General features: G+C 42.1%; 1 protein-coding gene across 1 annotated transcript; it reads left to right on the top strand.

Moving 5' to 3' along the window:
* The first annotated feature begins 6357 nt into the window (after positions 1–6357).
* PDHA1 (pyruvate dehydrogenase E1 subunit alpha 1) lies at positions 6358–18752 on the top strand. Its single transcript, XM_068179940.1, has 11 exons — positions 6358–6534; positions 9234–9302; positions 10654–10827; positions 11477–11603; positions 13881–13972; positions 14343–14435; positions 15631–15786; positions 15974–16045; positions 16685–16752; positions 17604–17712; positions 18295–18752. Exons 1-11 carry the CDS (start codon positions 6469–6471, stop codon positions 18457–18459), a joined length of 1191 nt encoding a protein of 396 aa, XP_068036041.1. The 5' UTR covers positions 6358–6468; the 3' UTR covers positions 18460–18752.
* Positions 18753–18771: the final 19 nt, after the last annotated feature.

Raw genomic sequence — 18771 nt, 5'->3', positions numbered from 1 at the left:
GTTCCTTAAGAAAAGAAAAAACCTGGATGGAAGGTTGTCAGGCTGAGGGGACTACTCTTCACCTCTCTGAAGTTTTGGTTTTTTTTTAAATTCTATTCTCCATTCTATCTTAGTTGCATAATTGAAGATAATTTTGAACACCCTTAGTCACATGGAAGAAAAGAATTTCTGAAAGTGTGAGATTAGAGAGATAAGTCTTATTCCACAGTCCTCCACAAAGGGGTAAAGGACATTTTAGTATCAAAGCTCAGGAAGCCAAATTAAAGAATGTCCTCAATTCTGTAATTTGATTGATCTGCTTTCATAAGCGTTCTCTCCTATAATTATTTGCAGGGTTTCTGCACATGGATCCAGATGCACACATGCTAAAGCCAGTAGCATCGTATCATCCCCAGCTAGAGGAAGGCAGGGGTGAATCACAATCCGCTAAGGGCTGTCAGGATCAATGCAGCTTAGTGCAAAATGGCTTTATATTGTAAGAGTTTGGTATGGAATGGTCATGACACATCCCCAGGGTGGGAGTTTTGTGGTACAGGACCCTTTCCATACACCATAGCACTGGCTGGGATTTTGCAGAGCTTAAAAAAACTTTGCAACCAGTGCCGCTGTGCTTCTCTGGTGCAGGGAGGAGTGCAGATTTGATTGCACTCAGATGTATGAGCTTCATTCAAATCAGATAAACAACGAAATTATTAAAGGACAAATCTAAACTAGGCATTCCTTCCCCTGAGGGAGCGAGGGTACTGAGGGCAAAAGAAACAGATCAGGTACTGAGACATCCCCTTCCTTGTGCTCAGGGAAAGGAAATAAACACCACGGACGTAACTGGGGAAGCAATACCAAGTGGTCACACCCATTCCAGTGCAACCAGTTTATTTTCAGTTTGTTCCCTTAATGTTATCCTCACATAACTTTTCCAAGTAACGAGGCAGCCTCCGGCGGCCGCTGCAGAAATGGCTCGCTGCTGAGCGCGGGGCAAAGCGCAGAGGCGCCAGCAGCCCCGGAGAGCAGCGCGGCCGCGCTCCGTCCCGGGCTACACCGCCGCCTCACGGCGCTTCTGCCGCACAGCCCTCATCCCGCCCGCGAAACACCGAAACGCCCACGGTCACACAAGAGCTATCTCTGGCTCTGCTGGCAACGCAGTCCTGGCAAATTGTGCCTGTTCTATTCACTTGTATTTTGAGGACGTATAAGGAAGCACAGAAGCTCGCATTTAGTTCGGGAGAGACACAAACCCGAGAGGGGCAGAGGATCAGTACTCATTGAGTTGTAACATTGGAAGAGTGGCCTGAAAGTCAGGATGTAAATCAGTGGTTTATAGCTGGTTGCAGAGAGCTGAACCCAGCAAAGAAAAGGCAGGCAGCGAGCAATGGAGTTGACAAAAATCCTGCAGGAAAGAATTTGCACTGAAGTGGCTCACAAATGAGTATTGTTCAAAAATATTCTGACACTGTGAAAATGAGGTTGTTACATAGAGCTTTATCAGCAGAAATGTTATCTCTAAGGTGCTGGGAAATACAACACAGCAGAAGAAGGATGCTTGTGTAAAAAACATTACGTAGAAACAGATGGTTACTTTACAAAGTTTTCAATAAATTTGGCTTTCACAAATGTTTGTTTAAAGCATTTGCCTGAGCCTTCTAGACACAAAGCCTAAGATCTCATTTTTTAATAAAATGATACATTTGTATATACCTGAAAGACATACATTAAAATATCAAAATGCAGAAGGACTGAACTAGCCTCGAAATTAACTTTTCAGTGATATCAGCAACAACAGAAAATTTGTCTGGTTTCTTTTGCTCACAGTTTTCAAGCTGATCAATGCTACATTCAAATAACTCTACAGTAGCTGGGCTTACACAGAAGAGTAAAGTAACATCCCTTTTCCCATGGACCTTAGTATGTAAATGGGTAGAACCTTTTCTACAGCAGTGCTTCTCTGTATGTTGCAATACTAATTGTTCCCGGGACTAAAAGAAAGATTAATATAAAGAAAGTTAACATAAAGAGAAGCACAGAGGCATAAAAGGATAAAAAATTTCAGCATGAAAAATGACATTATAACTTCATTATCATTCTTCTCCTTGAAGACATTGGTGTTTCCCAAATATTAATGCAGAAAAGCAATCAGAATGAAGAACAGAAATTATACTTTTTAAATCCATTTTTCTATCCCTACTGGAAGCAAAACATCTGGAAGATCCTAGAAAACTGCCTCTCTTTCAAACTCCAGTGACTCCAAAGGAAACAAACCATCTGAAGGATTTTGACAGTACAATTAAGTGCCTCGATTCCCCCACCCATGTTGCTATCTGAAGCTGGAACTACTAGAACCTGTAGGACTGAATGGGAACTAGTCAGAAGGGATTGGAGACACAGATCAAAATAGAGATCACATTTGCAGTGAGAAATGCAGAGAAGCAATGTGGACCTGAGAAAAGGAAGACAGGAATACTGATAAAAGAAATGCTTGGATAAGAAAACCAAATGAGAATGGGGAGGACAGGAAGAAAAATAGCAGAAGATAAATAAATGGAAATGCAAACCAAAGAATAATGAGAGAAAAGATTTTTCTTGCTGAGCAGTTTAAAACAGAGTAGAGTATATTTATTAATATTTAGAATGGGAGGAGGCGTCTGGAGTGAAGCTGGTGGTTTAGATTTTAAATATGGAAAAGGAACTAAGACTAAATCTGTTCTGTTTGATAACTTTATTCTTCAGCCCAGTCCCAGGATCTGGTCCCTTGTCATTCACATCTGAATATGTTCATCCACTCATGTGCTCTCACTCAGAGTTAAATGACTGCTTCCCACCAGGAAGAAGTCAGGGCAGGGACCTGGAAGCTGATGTGTGACCACCACAGATAAGATTTTGCCACCATCATCCCCAGTCTGTCCTCCAAAATGAACGTAACCAGTTCACCATCCACCACAGAGATTCTCACGAGGAGCGCGCAGCAGAGTCCCCCTGTACTGCCATTCACATGCCACTCAGAATGGCTGCTACATGGCCTCAGTTTACTTCAAGCATTTTGAGTTAAATGAACATGAAGAACAGAGACTACAATTTAAGGGGCCACCATATGGAGCCACCCAGGAGACCTGGGGAAGCGTGTCACAGCATGGATCCTCCCACAGAGGAAATGAGGCTGAAGCAATGTGGCCACAAGCTGTTCCTGGGCAGCCACCCTGGCTGCCTGCTGACTTAGAGCTATGGTGGCACAGGAGGAAGAAAAATCACGCAGCAAACTTCTGGCTCCTGGAATGAGATGGGGATTGCTTTCACCTGGATGCAGACACCGTGCCAGGGGAGTCCTGGATGCTCCCCTCTGCTTTCAAGCCAATGGCAAACATTTGTAACAGCAGCTGCAACCCAAAAAATAACATTTTAGGATCACACCCAGAACAATAGAACACAATGAGTTTTGGCCAACTGCCATGCAACACACCCTTGATGTAATACTAAAGTCACACATGGCAAGGTACTCCATTATGAAATCTTACATAATCATCTTTCATTAAATTATTTTCTAGTGTCGTTCTCTGCTTATGATTTTATTTTGTTTTCCTCTTCGTCGTTTACCTCATTCATGAATTAGCTTTCTGCATTAGTTTTCTGTACGACAATTTAATAATTTCAGGATGTTTTAAGAGCTTTTAATAAAGAAAATATATGAATATTAATGAAATACCATGAACAGTAAAAAATTGGCAGAGGTGATGTAAATCAGTGCTTTACTATATTTCCAGGGAGACAAGAACGGATCATTTCCTATCTAAATAACTATTTCTAATGACTGTTAGAAGTGTTGATAACATCTGTCTATAATTGTGTAACTATAAAAATGGCTCTGCTTTTTTTTTTTCTTTCTTTAGGAGAAGGAACAGGTAACAACACTGAACTTGAAATTATCTTGACTGGATTCTTTTATAATAATAATAATATTTTTCCTTTGAGCAGGAGCAATTATCCAGTTAACAATTGTTCAGTGATCTCTTGAAACCTTTATTTCATACTGATGCTTGGTGAAGTTGGCATGTGAGTTTACCAGCAGCTTCCTGTCTTACATACAGATGCCAGTACACGTCATTCTTTTGATGAACCTCATTTGAAGAATGTGCACACTATTAAAAGCAGAAGGTAAATCCTTGTTTTGCCATGCACTCCAGGAAATTCTGCAGCCCCAGCATTCTCCCATGAGCAAATCATCCCAGCCTAGGTGCCACTTGGCCTTGCTATATATCTGAGTTGGGCAGCAGGACAGTCCTATGTGTGCCTCATGAGCCCCACAGATGTTACCGGTGTGTGCATGGACACCACCAGTGTGCATGAATCCATCAGCAATCTCTCCAGGAATGTGCAGGCTGACCGATAAAAACAATGCACGTTGCATGCTTCCAGACAGATGACTACACTATTTAGAACTGTCCTGGGACCTCTGGGGGTGTTGCAGCACCTTGGAAACCCTGGGGAAAATCACACACAGTCCTTCAGGATAATGTTGTCTTTAGCAGCAGAGCCACTCCCTGCCTGCAGAACATCTCCAGCAAGTCTGCTGGAGGCTGCCAAGTACTTGCTTTCCAAGCAGTGAAGTGCTACAGACTAAAGGCACCCTAGGAAAAATGCCTTTTGAGACAACTGATCAATATTTTCACTTTGCCCTTTATTTTCCTGGAGGTCAGCTGCTGTTGCTGATGTTATTGCCTCATGGAGGAAGCCTAAATCTGCTTGGTAGTGTATAACTGACTTGCAAAATGCAAATTTCCAACATGTAACATGCCAATAAAGATTCCACAAGAGTCTCCTGTAGAGACTTGCCTTTACCAATGCGTTAGCAAGAACTGCTTTATCCCTTGGGACACTGGAAACAGCACTATCCAGCTACTCCCAGATGGATTTCATGATTGCAAAAGTGATATTATTTTCAGGCTTTTTTCTTAGATGTAAAAATCAGTAGTATTATTTTGCTTCTTTTACACATCCTGGCCTACCTAAAGGCAAAGCGTATGTCAAGGAAGCTGCAGGGCAGCAGCACAAAGGTAGGATGCTGAGCCCTGCCAGTGCCCTGCACTGTCACCAGCACTACAAGCTGAAGGAAGTTTGGTTAATTTTCAGTCCTCCAGCAAGCTGATACCAAGCCTGGGTTTGTTTTTCTGAGGAAGAACTAACCAAATACATGAAAAATTAGGCTTCTTCACAACATCTTTATGACATGAGAGATGGCTGCCTCCCTTCCTACTCTGTGTTACAGACAAAGTGAGGGAGTGTCTTTATTAATGGAGACATGAGTGTCTTTATTAATGGAACAGGGGGGAGGCCAAGGAAGAAGGTGAACAGTACAGTGGGGATCCATATGAGGCTGTATTTTGGAAACAGATGGCACTTTCAGTTCTCTCTGGTGGAGGTGAGGTGTAGTTTGAGAGGCACATTTTCGCTGAAAATTATGCCTTAAACATTAACCACTTGTGCTGCACCTGAGCTTTGTGCAACCCGCAGGACTCAGCAGACACAAGCACTTGCGCTGCCAACAGGTGAACAAGATTTACTTTCTGGTTTTTGTTTGTTTGTTTGGTTTGGTTTTTTGTTTGTTTTTGTTTTGTTTTGGTTTTTTTTTGCGAGGAGCAGGGGAGAAGTGCACAACCCATCAGCTGTATCTGTTCCGTGTCCCTCGGCAGGGTCATGCTGCTGTCCGCACAGCCGGGGCAGCGGAGCAGGGCCGGCAGTGAGGCCAGCACAGCAGCACGGGCGGCTCGCCTGGATCGGGCACTGCCCTGCAGCCGGCGGCAGGAGAAAGGAGGCTGGCTGGAGAGATCAGCAGGTGTCATGCGGTGGGAGGGCCCTGCAACAGTGAGTTAAATCTTAACTTTGCTGTGTATCCCAAGGCATGGATGCCTGTGACGTTAAAGGGACACTGTTTCAACACCTGATGCTTTTAAAAGCCAGGGCATGCGCTCACATGGAGCAGCTCTCGCGTAGCAGCACATTAAGCACTCAAACGGAGCCACAGAATCAATGAGGCTGGAAAAGACCTCGGATATCATCGAGCCCAACCCTGACCACGTCAGCTGGACCACGGCACTGAGTGCCATGTCCACTCTTCCCTTACACACCTCCAGGGACGGTGACCCCCTGGGCAGCCCATTTCAGTGCCTAATCACGCTTTCTGAGAAGAAATTCTCAGAATTCTGAGAATAAGAAACTCCTCCGAGGATCCAATTCTCCCCGCCGCCCGGGACGCGCAGCTCCGTGAGGCAGCCCGACCTTGGCCGCTCTTGATGACCTTTAAGGACGCTCCGGCTCTGGCCAGCAGGGGGCGTTCCCCGCGCCGCCGCCGCCGCAGCGCAGCCCCGCGCATGCGCAGAGCGCGGGTCACAGGACGGGCGGCGGTCGCGGCCGAGGCGGCGGCGGCTGAAGGAGAGCCGCGGACGGGGCCCCGCGGCAGGCGCTGCCCACCCTTCCCGCTCCATGCGCAAGATGCTGCTGGCCGCGCTCTCCCGACTGCTGCAGGGCCCGGCGGCCGCCGGGAAGACGGTGAGTGCGGCCGCTGAGTGCGGCCGGTGCCGGCCCGGCGCGGCCCGGAGCGGTGTAGGAGCGGGGCGCGGGGCACGGCTCCGGGAAGAGCCCGGGAGAGACGGCGGGAGCTGGAGCTGCCCGGGAACGCGGGTCCGGCGGCGAAAAACTGAAGAAAAATTAAAGAAAGAAAACCCCGTTGGTTTTTCTTTCCCTCGCTCTGCGTGACGATCCCAAGTGACAGTAAAATGGTCGTCGCGTGCAGGAGCGCGGTGTTTAAGCCCATAATGGCGCAGGCTTGGGTCGATATTGGTCAAGCGTACTCACACTGCACAGGTCAGCTCCCGCAGAGGGATCGGCTGGGCCCGATTGGAGTTCAGCTTCTCACAGAACTGCTCGACCTCCCTTTGCTCAGCCAACAGCCCCTTTCGACCTCGGCATGAATTTTATTTCAAAGTTTGTTATTTTTTTATTAGTGTGAGTCACTTGTTGTATTTTATCTTTGTTGTGTGAAAAATTGCGCTTTTACCACTTCATTCAGCTTATTCCACTGTAATGACTGTGGCCACGAGGAAAAAATAACCTTGCCGAAAAAAACTTGTTGGCAAGACCAGAGTTAAAAGGTACTTCTTGGTAACTGGAAGTCGGGTGGCTTTTTACCATGGAGAGCAGATGAGGTGCTGCAGCCCCCTTCTGAGGCAGCCCTCTCACCCAGGCAGTCACTGTATGTGCATGACTGGATCCATCAGAAAAACACAGGGGAGAAAATTTACTGGAAGCTCTCGCTATCTGTCTTTGGGCTGCATATCTAGGAGTATTTCCTACTTCACAAATAGAATCTCTAGATTAAATTTTGCAAATATGGGTGCCTAAAATTTGTCGCTTACTACAAGTACTTGGCCTGCTCTGGAGATACTGTGTTCTCCTGGAATGCCAAAGTAAATCTGGTTCAAATATTTCAGTAAAGATTTTTGGATCCTACTGCTTACCAGATATGTAAATATTTGTCTTGAATTGTTCCTATGCCTCTGTAGTGAAGGCATAAATTATCAGATAAATAGAGGTAGACTTAATCCATAAAGCAGTATCTCATATATGCTTGGAGCATTTTCCAGAGTGTACAGATGGATTTCCATGTATAGAAACTACCACTTGCAGTGTTCTGTTCTAGTTGGATAATAATTTGCTGACTTCTCCTCCCCTCATTTTTTGATACAGCTACTTACTCTTCTTCCTTTTTTTTTTTTCCCTTCCAAACACTGCTAACCTAGGGAGCCATTAGCGAGGTAAGGCCTCAGTCAGTCTTGTCAAGGTTCACTTTTGATAGGTGTACTGCCCACATAGCAGGGCTTTGGCTCAGACTCCTCAGTGTGCTTTTATGTCCTCTTCAGGGTAGGCAGTTTAACCAGGTGGCCTAAAGAGATCCCTCCCAACCCTGGCCATTCTGTGATACTGTGAATCCAAACTGTGGATTTACTTCCAGCTCTAGAAGTAAAATAGCTTTTCTTCACTGATAATACTGATACATTATGGTAAATAGTGTAGAAACTAGGTTTAAATTAAAACTTCTAAATATTTAATCTGATAACAGGGCAGGGTGAATGGGGGCAGTGTTGCTGATAAATCTGATCGATATGCAACAGAGGAGGTAACCAGGATGGATTCAGAATTTTCTCCCAAGCTTCACACGTGTCAGTCAGACCTTTTTTGGAGATGGTGACCTGAACTGTAGCGGCGCGTTTCGGGGGGGACCTAACTAAAGTATAACACCACACTGAACATTCTCAAACTTTTGGTGGAATCTACCTTCAGCTAAATGTATGTGGATTCCCTGGCTGAAGGAGCTGCTGAAGTTTTTGTGTAACTTAATTAGCAGTACAGTCTTGCCACTGAAGATGTCATGTTCCTTACGCTGTGGCCACAGTGCATGCATGGACATGGGCCCATCCTGTCTGATGCTGCAGTGAAACTTGCTAAAGTCATCTAAAATCACCACCATTCATTAGTCAACAGCCCGTGTTCCTTCTTTAAGAGGGACAAGTTTTTAAACATCCTTCCTATCTCTCCCCTACCATGCCACCCTTTCTGTTGTTCTGTGTTTCTTGTATCCTCAGGAGCCTTCTGTGTTTCTGTATTTTTAGAGAAGCCATAGTAGTGGCCATGCTGTTACAGAAATTATGCTCTCTCTCTCCATTGTTATGGCTTTGAATTCCCCCAATTTCTCTTCCTATTGAAAAGAAAAAGTGAGAGTAGTTTATATTTCAGATATCTGCTGGATTTCTTTTGTTTGGTTGGTTTTGGGGTTTTTGTTCTATCTAGTCAAAATTCCAGTCAGCACACAGTCAGCAATCAAAGTCTGTGTTGGCTGTCTCTCCTCATATTGTCAGCCTGGCATGTGAAGGGTTAAACAATTATTTTTGTGGTTTTGATGATCTTCATTGTCAAAAGTTTTGAAACTTAGTAGGTTTATTTTAGATAATGAAGGGTATTACCAGTTTAAGTAATCTTTTTCTAATCTTAATTTTAAATAATGGGTTTTAAAGGATTTTGGCATACAGAGTAAAAGTTCCCTAGTCTTATGAGATATGCCACTGCTGAGTCTAATTTATAAGTTATTTCAGTTTGGGAGTACTGTTAGAAATTACTTGAAAAATCACATACTTTGACTTGATAATTACATCTAAACATTGCTCATGCTTTGGTTTTGTCTTTTTTTTAAGGCCTCTCGAGTGGTGGTAGCATCACGTAACTATGGAGACTTCGCAAGTGAAGCTACGTTTGAGATTAAGGTGAAGAAGAACACTTAATACTGGCATTCTTTGTAAGCATTTGTTAGAGATCTTAACCTGATGGACTGGTCCCCATGTCTCTTTCAGTTAGAAAATACAGTTTGAATTTCCAGAACCAAACCCCTCACTATCTGACCTCATTACTAAGTGCAGCTGGAAGTACTGTGTTGGCAGTGTGTGGTAATGTTAGTTGTTTCTTAAGAATGTGAAGTTGTGATTTTTTGCAGCTGTTATATTACAATGCAGCTGTGAGAACAGAGTCAGAAAGGAGATAAAGAATCTGTTCTGTTCTCTTGTTTCCTTAATGCTTTTCAAACAATTAGGTGTTTGCAGTCTATCCCAAACTTGCAGCTGGTTGAAGTCTGTGTGGTTTTTTGAGGAAAAAATTTGGCATCCTTTCAATGTTTGACTTGGTGCTGCTCAGAAAATGAGTGTTATATTCTGTCAGCTTTCCACTCTGGCTGGGTCTTAGGAAAAAGTGCTGTTTCTATTGGTAGTAGCTTTTGTGCTGGTGTTTCATTCAGGAATTGATGAAAGAAAATCTGAAATAAATAATTTGGGTTGTTCTCCACCCTCTCCCTGTTTGGCTGTGCCTGTGAAGTATGAAAATTGTTTCAGGTGGAAGGGAAGGAATATATGTTTATATGAAAAGTCTTTTTTGAGTAGACAGAAGGTTTAATATTTGATCCTGTGTTGATAACAAGATTCCAGAGTTTCTGTTGTTCTGTGAACTTTCAAGCAGAGTTGTCTTGAGTAGTGGGCCCAGGTGTTATATCCATTTCATCTAGGTGTCAGTGGATTTGCTCTGGAGTGACTTCTGCTTTGATATAAACTATCTTTAACCTATAAAGAAGTATTTTGGCTTTTTAATCTGCACTGACAGAGTAATTTGTTTAGTCTCTTCCACTGAATTTACTGTTTATTTATTACAGAGGTAGCAGAGGTGAGGGCCAGTCTTAGGGTCAGATCTTACAAACAGAGGGATCTCTTGATCTTTCTTATCTCTTCGTTAAGCCTCCGTAGCTCTTTCCAAGTATTTGGTATGCAACAACCATGGAAGTGTGGTTTTTGCCATATTTCCAGAGGACTTTAGTTCATCTTCTGCTTGTAGGAGTAATGAGGCTTTATTTTCTGTGTAGAAATCTGTCTTTATTAAAAGTAAGAGTTTTATTTCCCTGAATTTTGAAACAGTGCACAGTTGTCCTAACCTATGAGTTTGGGTTTTGCTGGCTTTCTTTTTTAGAAGGGATTACACTCTGAATTTGAAAATGGCAGATCATAAAAAAATGAAGTAATACTTGTAAATAGGATGAATGATTTTCAGGAAATAATGACTTGTTTAACCTTGCAGCAATGCGACCTCCATCGGCTGGAGGAAGGGCCGGGCACCACGGCAGTGATGACTCGAGAGGAGGGGCTCCAGTACTACAAGACCATGCAGACCATCCGGCGCATGGAGCTCAAGTCTGACCAGCTCTACAAACAGAAGATCATTCGTGGCTTCTGCCACTTATATGATGGTCAGGTAAGAACTCTTGGCCAGGAGGTTTTGTATTGTCTTAACCTTATGTAATGTAGGGATTTTAATAGAGTGGAGAATGTAGAACTGAGTATCTGTGTATATTGTGAGAGAAGGAGAGGGACAAGAGGAGGGAGGAGGAGAGACGCAAAGACGGGGAAGGGCACAGTGCAGCTGAATATCAGCTGAATGTGAGGAATAAGCACATTTGAAGGCTTCCATTTTCCCCCTCAAGTTTCATTGGTGGCTTTTGTTTCTGTATCTCATGGATCATGTGCCCACTAAAAAACAGCAGCCAGGAGAAGAAACTTCATGAACTTACTCAAACTTTGCTATCTGTCCATTATCCCCTGATGTTTTTGAATTGTGATTGTTGAGATACTTCAGTGGAGGGGAAAATTCTTCAGATATTTGCAGATTCTGGTTCCCCTCCCATGTGCCTTTGCTAGTCAGTGTGGTTGGAATTTAGAGCCCAAGGCTGTTGTAGCTCCAGGCCTGTTATCAGTCCTTGGGATTTAAGTCAGTCTCCGGTATCTGTGCTCTTCCTGCGGCCTGCCAGTATTTGATGTGTGTAGGATCAGCAGTGTGCCACAGTGCTGACTTTGGGAGCTGTGTGTTTTTCTTCATTGCTAAACTTCCTTGCCCTGTGTAACAGGAGGCTTGCTGTGTGGGGATTGAAGCTGCCATAAAGCCCACAGACCACGTGATAACAGCATACAGAGTCCATGGCTTCACCTACACCCGAGGAGTGCCTGTCCGGGAGATTCTCGCGGAACTTACAGGTTTGTGCTCAGCTGAGTGAGGATCACTTGCTGCTGTGCTTGTGTCAGATTTTTTTTCTCAAATTCAAAGTGTTGTTGATGCACAAAGTATACTGGACCTTCGGAAGCAGTCTAGTGACATAGCAGAATGGATCAGCTGTTTCAGTTTTATGAATCAGTGATTTTTATTGTGAAAATTAACAAATAAAGGATATTTAAGTGCTAGTGCATCTAAAGCACAAATTCATAGGATTTTTCTAGATACTCTATGCTGTATTCATTGTGCTGCAGCAGGTTTGAACTTGCTGATGGTAGGCATCTGCTCTCAGTGGGACAGGGCATTATACTCCTTAGGAGACAGACCTGGATTTTCAGAATTATGCTGATTAAGTCTTCGGAAGACTGGTAAACTTTGCCTATAATGATAAACTGAATGATTTGGGAAAATTTGACTGTGACAAGAATATTAAGTGATAATCAAGACAGAGATTTTGCTGAAAGGAAAGATGTTTGTCCGCAGTAGTATTGAGGATGGAGCAGAGAAGAGATCAGCCTGATGAACTCTTACGAAGTCTGTGAACAGATGCAAGGAGCTTGAAGGCCTTTATGCATCACTGGTGTAATAAAGACTTGATCTGAGAACCTGCAAGCTTGAAATGTTAGTATAGGAAAGCCTGTTTGGGGGTTAGATAAGTGGTATGATTTTGTAAACTAAGAACTGTGTGTGTGCTAAGAATGCATATGTGTAATGTGCAAAAGCCCAGAATCCAGTGGTGACTGATTTGCCAAGTGTCACTGGATACTGGTAAGTCAGAAAGTAAATGGGAAGATAGTCATGACTGTAGCCAACTATGGGACCTGATACTACAAATATGAGTGACAATGTAGTGGGATTTTTTTTCATTTTATGACACTCATAATTTAACATTATACTTGACTTTATTTGGGTTCATTCAATTGGGAAGGAGCAGCTATGGTAAAGAGACTTATTCCAGAAAATGACACTTGGGGAAAGTTCTTAGAACTGCTGCTAGAGTCCATTCTTACTAAGAAAGATCTTGACTACAAATGCCAAACTGAAAACATGAGTTACAATGACAGAATTAAAAAATCTTTGAAGGAGAAGGAAGCAGAGTCACCCAAAATAAAACCAATATATAAGATCCTATAGGAAAGAAGCTATAGCAAAGGGCTTTTCAGGAGAATTGACAATGTCATGAGAAATGAGTTTGTGTTCTAAGAAAAGTAGAAAATGTAGCAAAAAGTAACATTGGTTAACCAGGAGTTCTTAAATACATTCTAAAATACAAGAAGGGACTATACAAAAAGTGGAGGGAGCTTACTAAATGTAAATTGCACTTATTCATAAAACTATTTTTCTTAAAATTAGACTTTTTTTTTCTATGGTCCTAGCTGGCAGAATCTGTAATAGCTCCCACAAAACCAATTCATAAACATAGCAAAGGTATGAGAAATATCAATAATAAAAATGATCCACTATAAAGTAAGAAAGAGAAGTACACATTTCAGAAAGAGTCTCAAGAGACTTCTAAAGCAAACGCCAAGGCAAAAAACCAACCAGACAAGCTGAGCTTATTAGAAATAAAATGCAATCTTCTATGAACAGTAACAAGACAGATGAGAATAGGAAATGGAATGGGCTGATGAGAAATTCTGTGTTCTTAGATGGGCTCATTTAAATAGGGTTTGTTGTAATGCTTCATGAATCACTGGTTATCTTCAAACTACACCTTGAATAAAGATGTGCTGGGTGACTAATATTTATATTGGGGTGGAATGGGGAGCTGGTATTTGTTGGGTTTTTTTTAGTGTCCTCTTGGTAATTTTTACATGTGGTTATTGTCAAAGAGAAGAGAAGTCTAAATTATTTCAACTAATTTGGAACATTATTCTTATTTTTCTTGCAGAAACCAAAAGTAATAATATACTTCTTGCAAATTACGATATGAGGCCTTGTTGTCTATAAAAAAACACCCCGTATTTATCTGAAAGTGCTTTTGTATAGTAGGACACCGAAACTTTTGGTTGGTTTTGAAATTTCTTAATCTCATCCATATTTCCAGAATTTTGCTTCCATTATTGCTCTCTCTCTTTCCCTCCCTTTTCTTATTTATTTTCTGAGATGTTTAATTGTAACTTGTATGAGAGAGGCCATCATGTCTTAACTCCATGCAGATCATGGTCTTAGTGTTATTACCTTTAGGAACTGAATTAGATGTTTCCATTTGTATAGTATTTTTCCTCCAAAAAAGAAATGGCTTGTTATTCATGTTTCAGGTCGAAAAGGAGGATGTGCAAAGGGAAAAGGAGGTTCAATGCATATGTATACCAAAAACTTTTACGGTGGCAACGGTATTGTTGGTGCTCAGGTATATACATTACTTCTGTTTTAAAGCACAAGCTGAATTTAGCTCGTGTCCTGTTGCCACTCAGTGTTTTCTCTCAGTTTTTGTGGTGTGTGAGCTTGTATGCAGATACCATTGCTCTGTGGCTGCTATGTCTTATTCTGGTGTGCTCACCATTTTATAAACTGTAGCAAAAATAATTCAAATTGAGAATACTGTTCATGTATATATTTTGGCTGCAATAACATTTGTAACAGAGGGAAGCGGGTGGGTAAGAGCTTGTTTGTGGAGCAGATCTCTAACAGCCTAAATGTCACTTTAAAGTTCACAGGCTGCCTGTCTTCAACTCCTTTAAATGCTGTTCTAAAATGTTTTGTCCTGTTCTCTGTGGCAGGTTCCTCTTGGAGCCGGGATTGCTCTGGCCTGTAAATACTTCGCTAAAAATGAAATCTGCTTGGCCTTGTATGGGGATGGTGCAGCCAATCAGGTAAAGCAGCGTGGCTGGGGAGAATCAATTTTCCTTCTGTGCTCTGTGAGCTCTGACTTTACTCCACTGGGTAGAAGAGCACATTTTGCCCTCCCTGTGTAATACCTGCAACCCAGGCAGTGTTGATGAACTCCATGGAGGTGACCAGGCATGTTGCAGAATTTGGACATGACCACCTCTTATTTGTGTTGCCTTAGATCTTTGAGCAGGGATGTGTTCCAACAACTGTGTGGTCCTCAGAGGGGTGATTCAGGTGAACAGTTTTAAGAAGTTAATTGCTAGGTGCTCTTTATATATCAGGAATGTACCATGTGCTTGCAGTGCTTTATCATATTTTGGACCTGTGTAAACATCTGCCCTTCCCCACCCCTGTTTTGAGCTTGGCCCTTGTAGCTGTAGTGGAGGGAAAACTTTTTGGCTCCTTCTGTTCTGGAACACTCTGGATACTCAGAGGCTAATGGTTAAATACATGAATGGTGCACGAGTCGTGGGAGTAGGGGTTTCCAGTTGTGCACAGCTCACCTAAGTGTGACACCCTGAACTGTCTGTACTGTAAGGAGAGCTCTGGAGGATGGCAGTGAAGATGACAGTGCTGCTGCATAGGGAGATATGTGTTAATCAGGTTTCTGAAGACTGAGAAGAGGACAGAGCATTCTGGCAGAGCCAGTTACTATGGATATTCCAGCCCATCTCTTCATGTTATCAGCTGAGACAATAAGCCAAATAAGCAGCTGGTGATTTAGAGTGTACCACTGATAGTTTCACACTTTCAAAGCACAGGTGGAGATCTCAGTTCGTGGTTTTCCCTGAATTTGATTCAGAGCAATCAAGACTGACTGCAGTCACTGCAGTCAAACTTAACTTTGCTGTAGCAGCATCCTGCCAGGTTAATCAATTGTCAAGTTTTTTTATGACTGTTGCTGAAATACCTGAGTTAAAGTTGGAGGTTTTATGGTACCCTAACACAGATCATGATTCAGGCTTAAAAATTTACTTCTGTAAACTAGTGGTTGAGATGAAAGTTACCTTATATAATGTAGCTTCTCTTTTATTCCTTCTGAGCTGTAGCAAATGGCTGGTTTCAGATCACTTTTAGTATTCAAATTTCTAGACCTCTGCAACTGAAGGATTTTCAGTAGAGCCTAATGCTTGAAGGCTGAGCTCCCTGATGAGATGTAACTTAATTTTCTTTCAGGGCCAGATATTTGAAACATACAACATGGCTGCCTTATGGAAGTTGCCTTGTATTTTTATCTGTGAGAACAATCGGTATGGGATGGGAACATCAGTTGAAAGAGCTGCAGCCAGCACTGACTACTACAAAAGAGGATACTTCATTCCAGGTCTGAGGGTGAGTACAGCTTTTTTTTTGAGGGGAAATGTGTGTGCACATACCTACACAATGCATACATAGGTATTTATTTTATTTCTACATATATATACTTGAAGCTGAATTCTATTCCACTTGTGGAAATACTGAGATTGGAAGTTTGGAGGCTGGGATTTTTTTGCCTTAACATGTCTTTTCTCATTACCAGGTGGATGGTATGGATATTCTCTGTGTCCGAGAAGCAGTAAAATTTGCAGCCGAGTACTGTAGATCTGGAAAAGTAAGTCTGTAACTGGCATTCCTTCTCCATGGGTGGAATTCTTGCAAGCTATTGCTGCATCAGTAGTGCCTCAATTTGTATTAACCAAACACTTATTATTTATACTGTCATTTTTTCCCCATTTCTACCACAGTTACATTCTGTTGTGAAAGGTGTTATGACTGTCAAGCAGTTGTGATTTTTGTGTTTAATTAGGGGAAGCATCAAGGAAGGCAATAATTATTCTATATTTACAAGAAATGGAAAGTGAAATAAAGGTTTTGTGAGTCAATGTTAGGGTCTGTCACCCAAATACAGTAACACTGGTTTTGAATATTTTCAATACTTGAAGCAGTGAAGGTTCTGTGAGGTAATTTGAAATATTCTGAGTAATGGTGGAAGGAAGGAAATTGTAAAACTGCTCAATGAGAACATGAAAAGAAATGCTTACAATATCAGCGCATGCTTTCATTTGAAAAAAAACAGGTTTCATTTTACAGTGTGAAACTGTATGTGCTAATATTATGTAAATTAAATTGAGAAAAACCTATTGAATAAAAATAATTGATCACTGGTGCATTTCAGCTCTAGCAAATAGTTGCTGCTGTAACAAGTTGGTCATTCATGGTGGCAACATTCAGTATTGATTTTCACTTCAAGGGTCCTCTTGTGATGGAGTTGCAGACATATCGTTACCATGGCCACAGTATGAGTGACCCTGGAATAAGGTACTGTCACATTCTTTCTTCTTTCTTTTCACTGAAAAGAAGTACTGATGGTCAAATTCTAAGAGATTAAACTGGGAAAATCAGTGTTTAAATCGGGTGTCAGATGCATTTAAAGGTTACGATGAAATTGCTGTGAGCAGCCTGCTCACTCATCTCGTTGCTCAGCTGATAATCTGTAGCCATGTAACACACTTGTTTTAATGCAGAATTAAAAGATGTGGGTTTAGAACAAACACAAAGTCAGTTAAACTTCTGTGCTCTCTATTAATGAATTCTGCTTTCAGTGTGGCCTAAGGGTGTGTCCTAATGAAGGTTTGGCTGAATAGCATCATGCTTTTCTGGGGTTTTAGAAGGATTTAAATCCTGTAAGGTAAAATTACAGGAACAGTTTGGACTGCCCAGACAAGTAGAACACATCCTAAAAATACAAACATCCAGGTGCTAGAGAGATTTGGGCATTGCTGCAACTGACAAAGCTGCATGTCTCTGCATGAAGTAGAGGTGTATCCCAGCTCTTCATTGGAAACTTGCAGTGATGTGGAAGCATATACACGTCATGCAGCCCCCTCTGCAGGGGGGAAGGGTTAGGAGGAAAGAAGGCCCTTCAGGATAACTGTTTCAGTCTGGGTTTGCTCCCCTTTCCCTTGAGTCTGGAGCTACTTCTCTTCAGTTGGTATTTACAGATCTCTCTCCGGAGGCCTTTGGCTCTTGCTGTGTTGTCCTTTGGGTGATGAATGTTCTGTGTTGGCACTGCATCCCTGACAACTGTTTGGACTGTTTTCCTAGGAGTGAGCTGTGTCCAGAACCTCACTCTGCTCCAGGGTTCATGTCTTTGCCTGTCTTGTTCCTAGCTATCGTACTAGAGAAGAAATTCAAGAAGTAAGAAGCAAAAGTGATCCCATTACTTTGCTGAAGGACAGAATGGTCAACAACAACCTTGCTAGCGTTGAAGAACTAAAGGTATGGTTTTAGTTGCTGTGTCTGGAAGCTCTTGAGCAGTCACACACTGATGATCTCCAGAAAGCACATCACTGGGCATTATGCAGTGCTTTCTTTCATGTTCCTTAAGGTTTGCTTTAACATCACTTTTATAGGTGAAGGTGAAGTTTTGTTGCAGACCAGGCTCCTGAAGTTGTGTTCTGCTGGAAAGGCCTTTAGCTTTTGTGTTCTAAGTAAGGCTGGGGGGTGTCATTTGCTAATAGACAGAAATCAAAATTACCTGGGCTTTCTTGACTCCTCAGGAAGGAGGTGAGTCTTGGAGAAGGAAATTACCAAATGTGAAGAATCCTAGTGAAGGAGTGAGGAACCCTCAAACCCTGTGGAGCCCCGTAGGCTCAGTGGGGTCATGTTCCTTGGTCAGGAATGTACCAGTACTACCCAAAATGATGCAGTTTAGTAGGGAAGGAGTTTTAAAAGGTTTTTAATTTTATATTTCTAATAATTGTTAACTAACTCTGACTGATACTTTATCATAGCATCTAAATTCAAAATTATGATGCTTTTTCTGAGCGGTCTTCTAATAAGCATGCATTTCTGGTTTAGGAAATTGATGTGGCAGTAAGGAAGGAGATTGAGGAAGCTGCTCAGTTTGCTACCACTGACCCAGAGCCTCCCCTGGAAGAACTGGGCCACCACATCTTCTTCAATGAGCCGCCCTTTGAAGTGCGTGGCCCAAACCAGTGGATAAAGTACAAGTCTGTCAGCTAAAGGCCGTTTTATTGGTGTAACTTATTCATAAGAATAAGTGAATGCATTTACAGGAACTATAATAAACAACTCTTAAGCTTATTTAAGAGCTCTTTCAAAAGAGGAAATCTGTAAGGAAATCCATCTGAGTATGGAATTTCTTAAATATGATGAATGTTTCAGAGGAAGCTAAGTTGGGAGAAAGTGGTTTATTTAAAGTGCTATATATTTGCTTTACTGACTTTCTTTGGATCACTGTATTTGTTATGTACAGTGTAAAAAGAAAAATAAAAACTAAACTTTACCAACCTTTATCTAATGGTCTATTTTGCT

This window comes from Anomalospiza imberbis, chromosome 2 (genome assembly GCF_031753505.1).
Source record: "Anomalospiza imberbis isolate Cuckoo-Finch-1a 21T00152 chromosome 2, ASM3175350v1, whole genome shotgun sequence".
In the NCBI taxonomy this organism is placed as follows: Eukaryota; Metazoa; Chordata; class Aves; order Passeriformes; family Viduidae; genus Anomalospiza; species Anomalospiza imberbis.
The sequence above is the reverse complement of the archived record's forward strand: the minus strand, read 5'-3'. Positions and strand labels throughout refer to the sequence as shown.

Coding starts and splice junctions, on each gene's coding strand:
- PDHA1 (XM_068179940.1), top strand. CDS start 6,469: ATGCGCAAGATGCTGCTGGCCGCGCTCTCCCGACTGCTGCAGGGCCCG. Junction 16,046..16,684: donor AGTACTGTAGATCTGGAAAA/GTAAGTCTGTAA, acceptor TTTCACTTCAAG/GGTCCTCTTGTGATGGAGTT. Junction 16,753..17,603: donor ATGAGTGACCCTGGAATAAG/GTACTGTCACAT, acceptor TCTTGTTCCTAG/CTATCGTACTAGAGAAGAAA.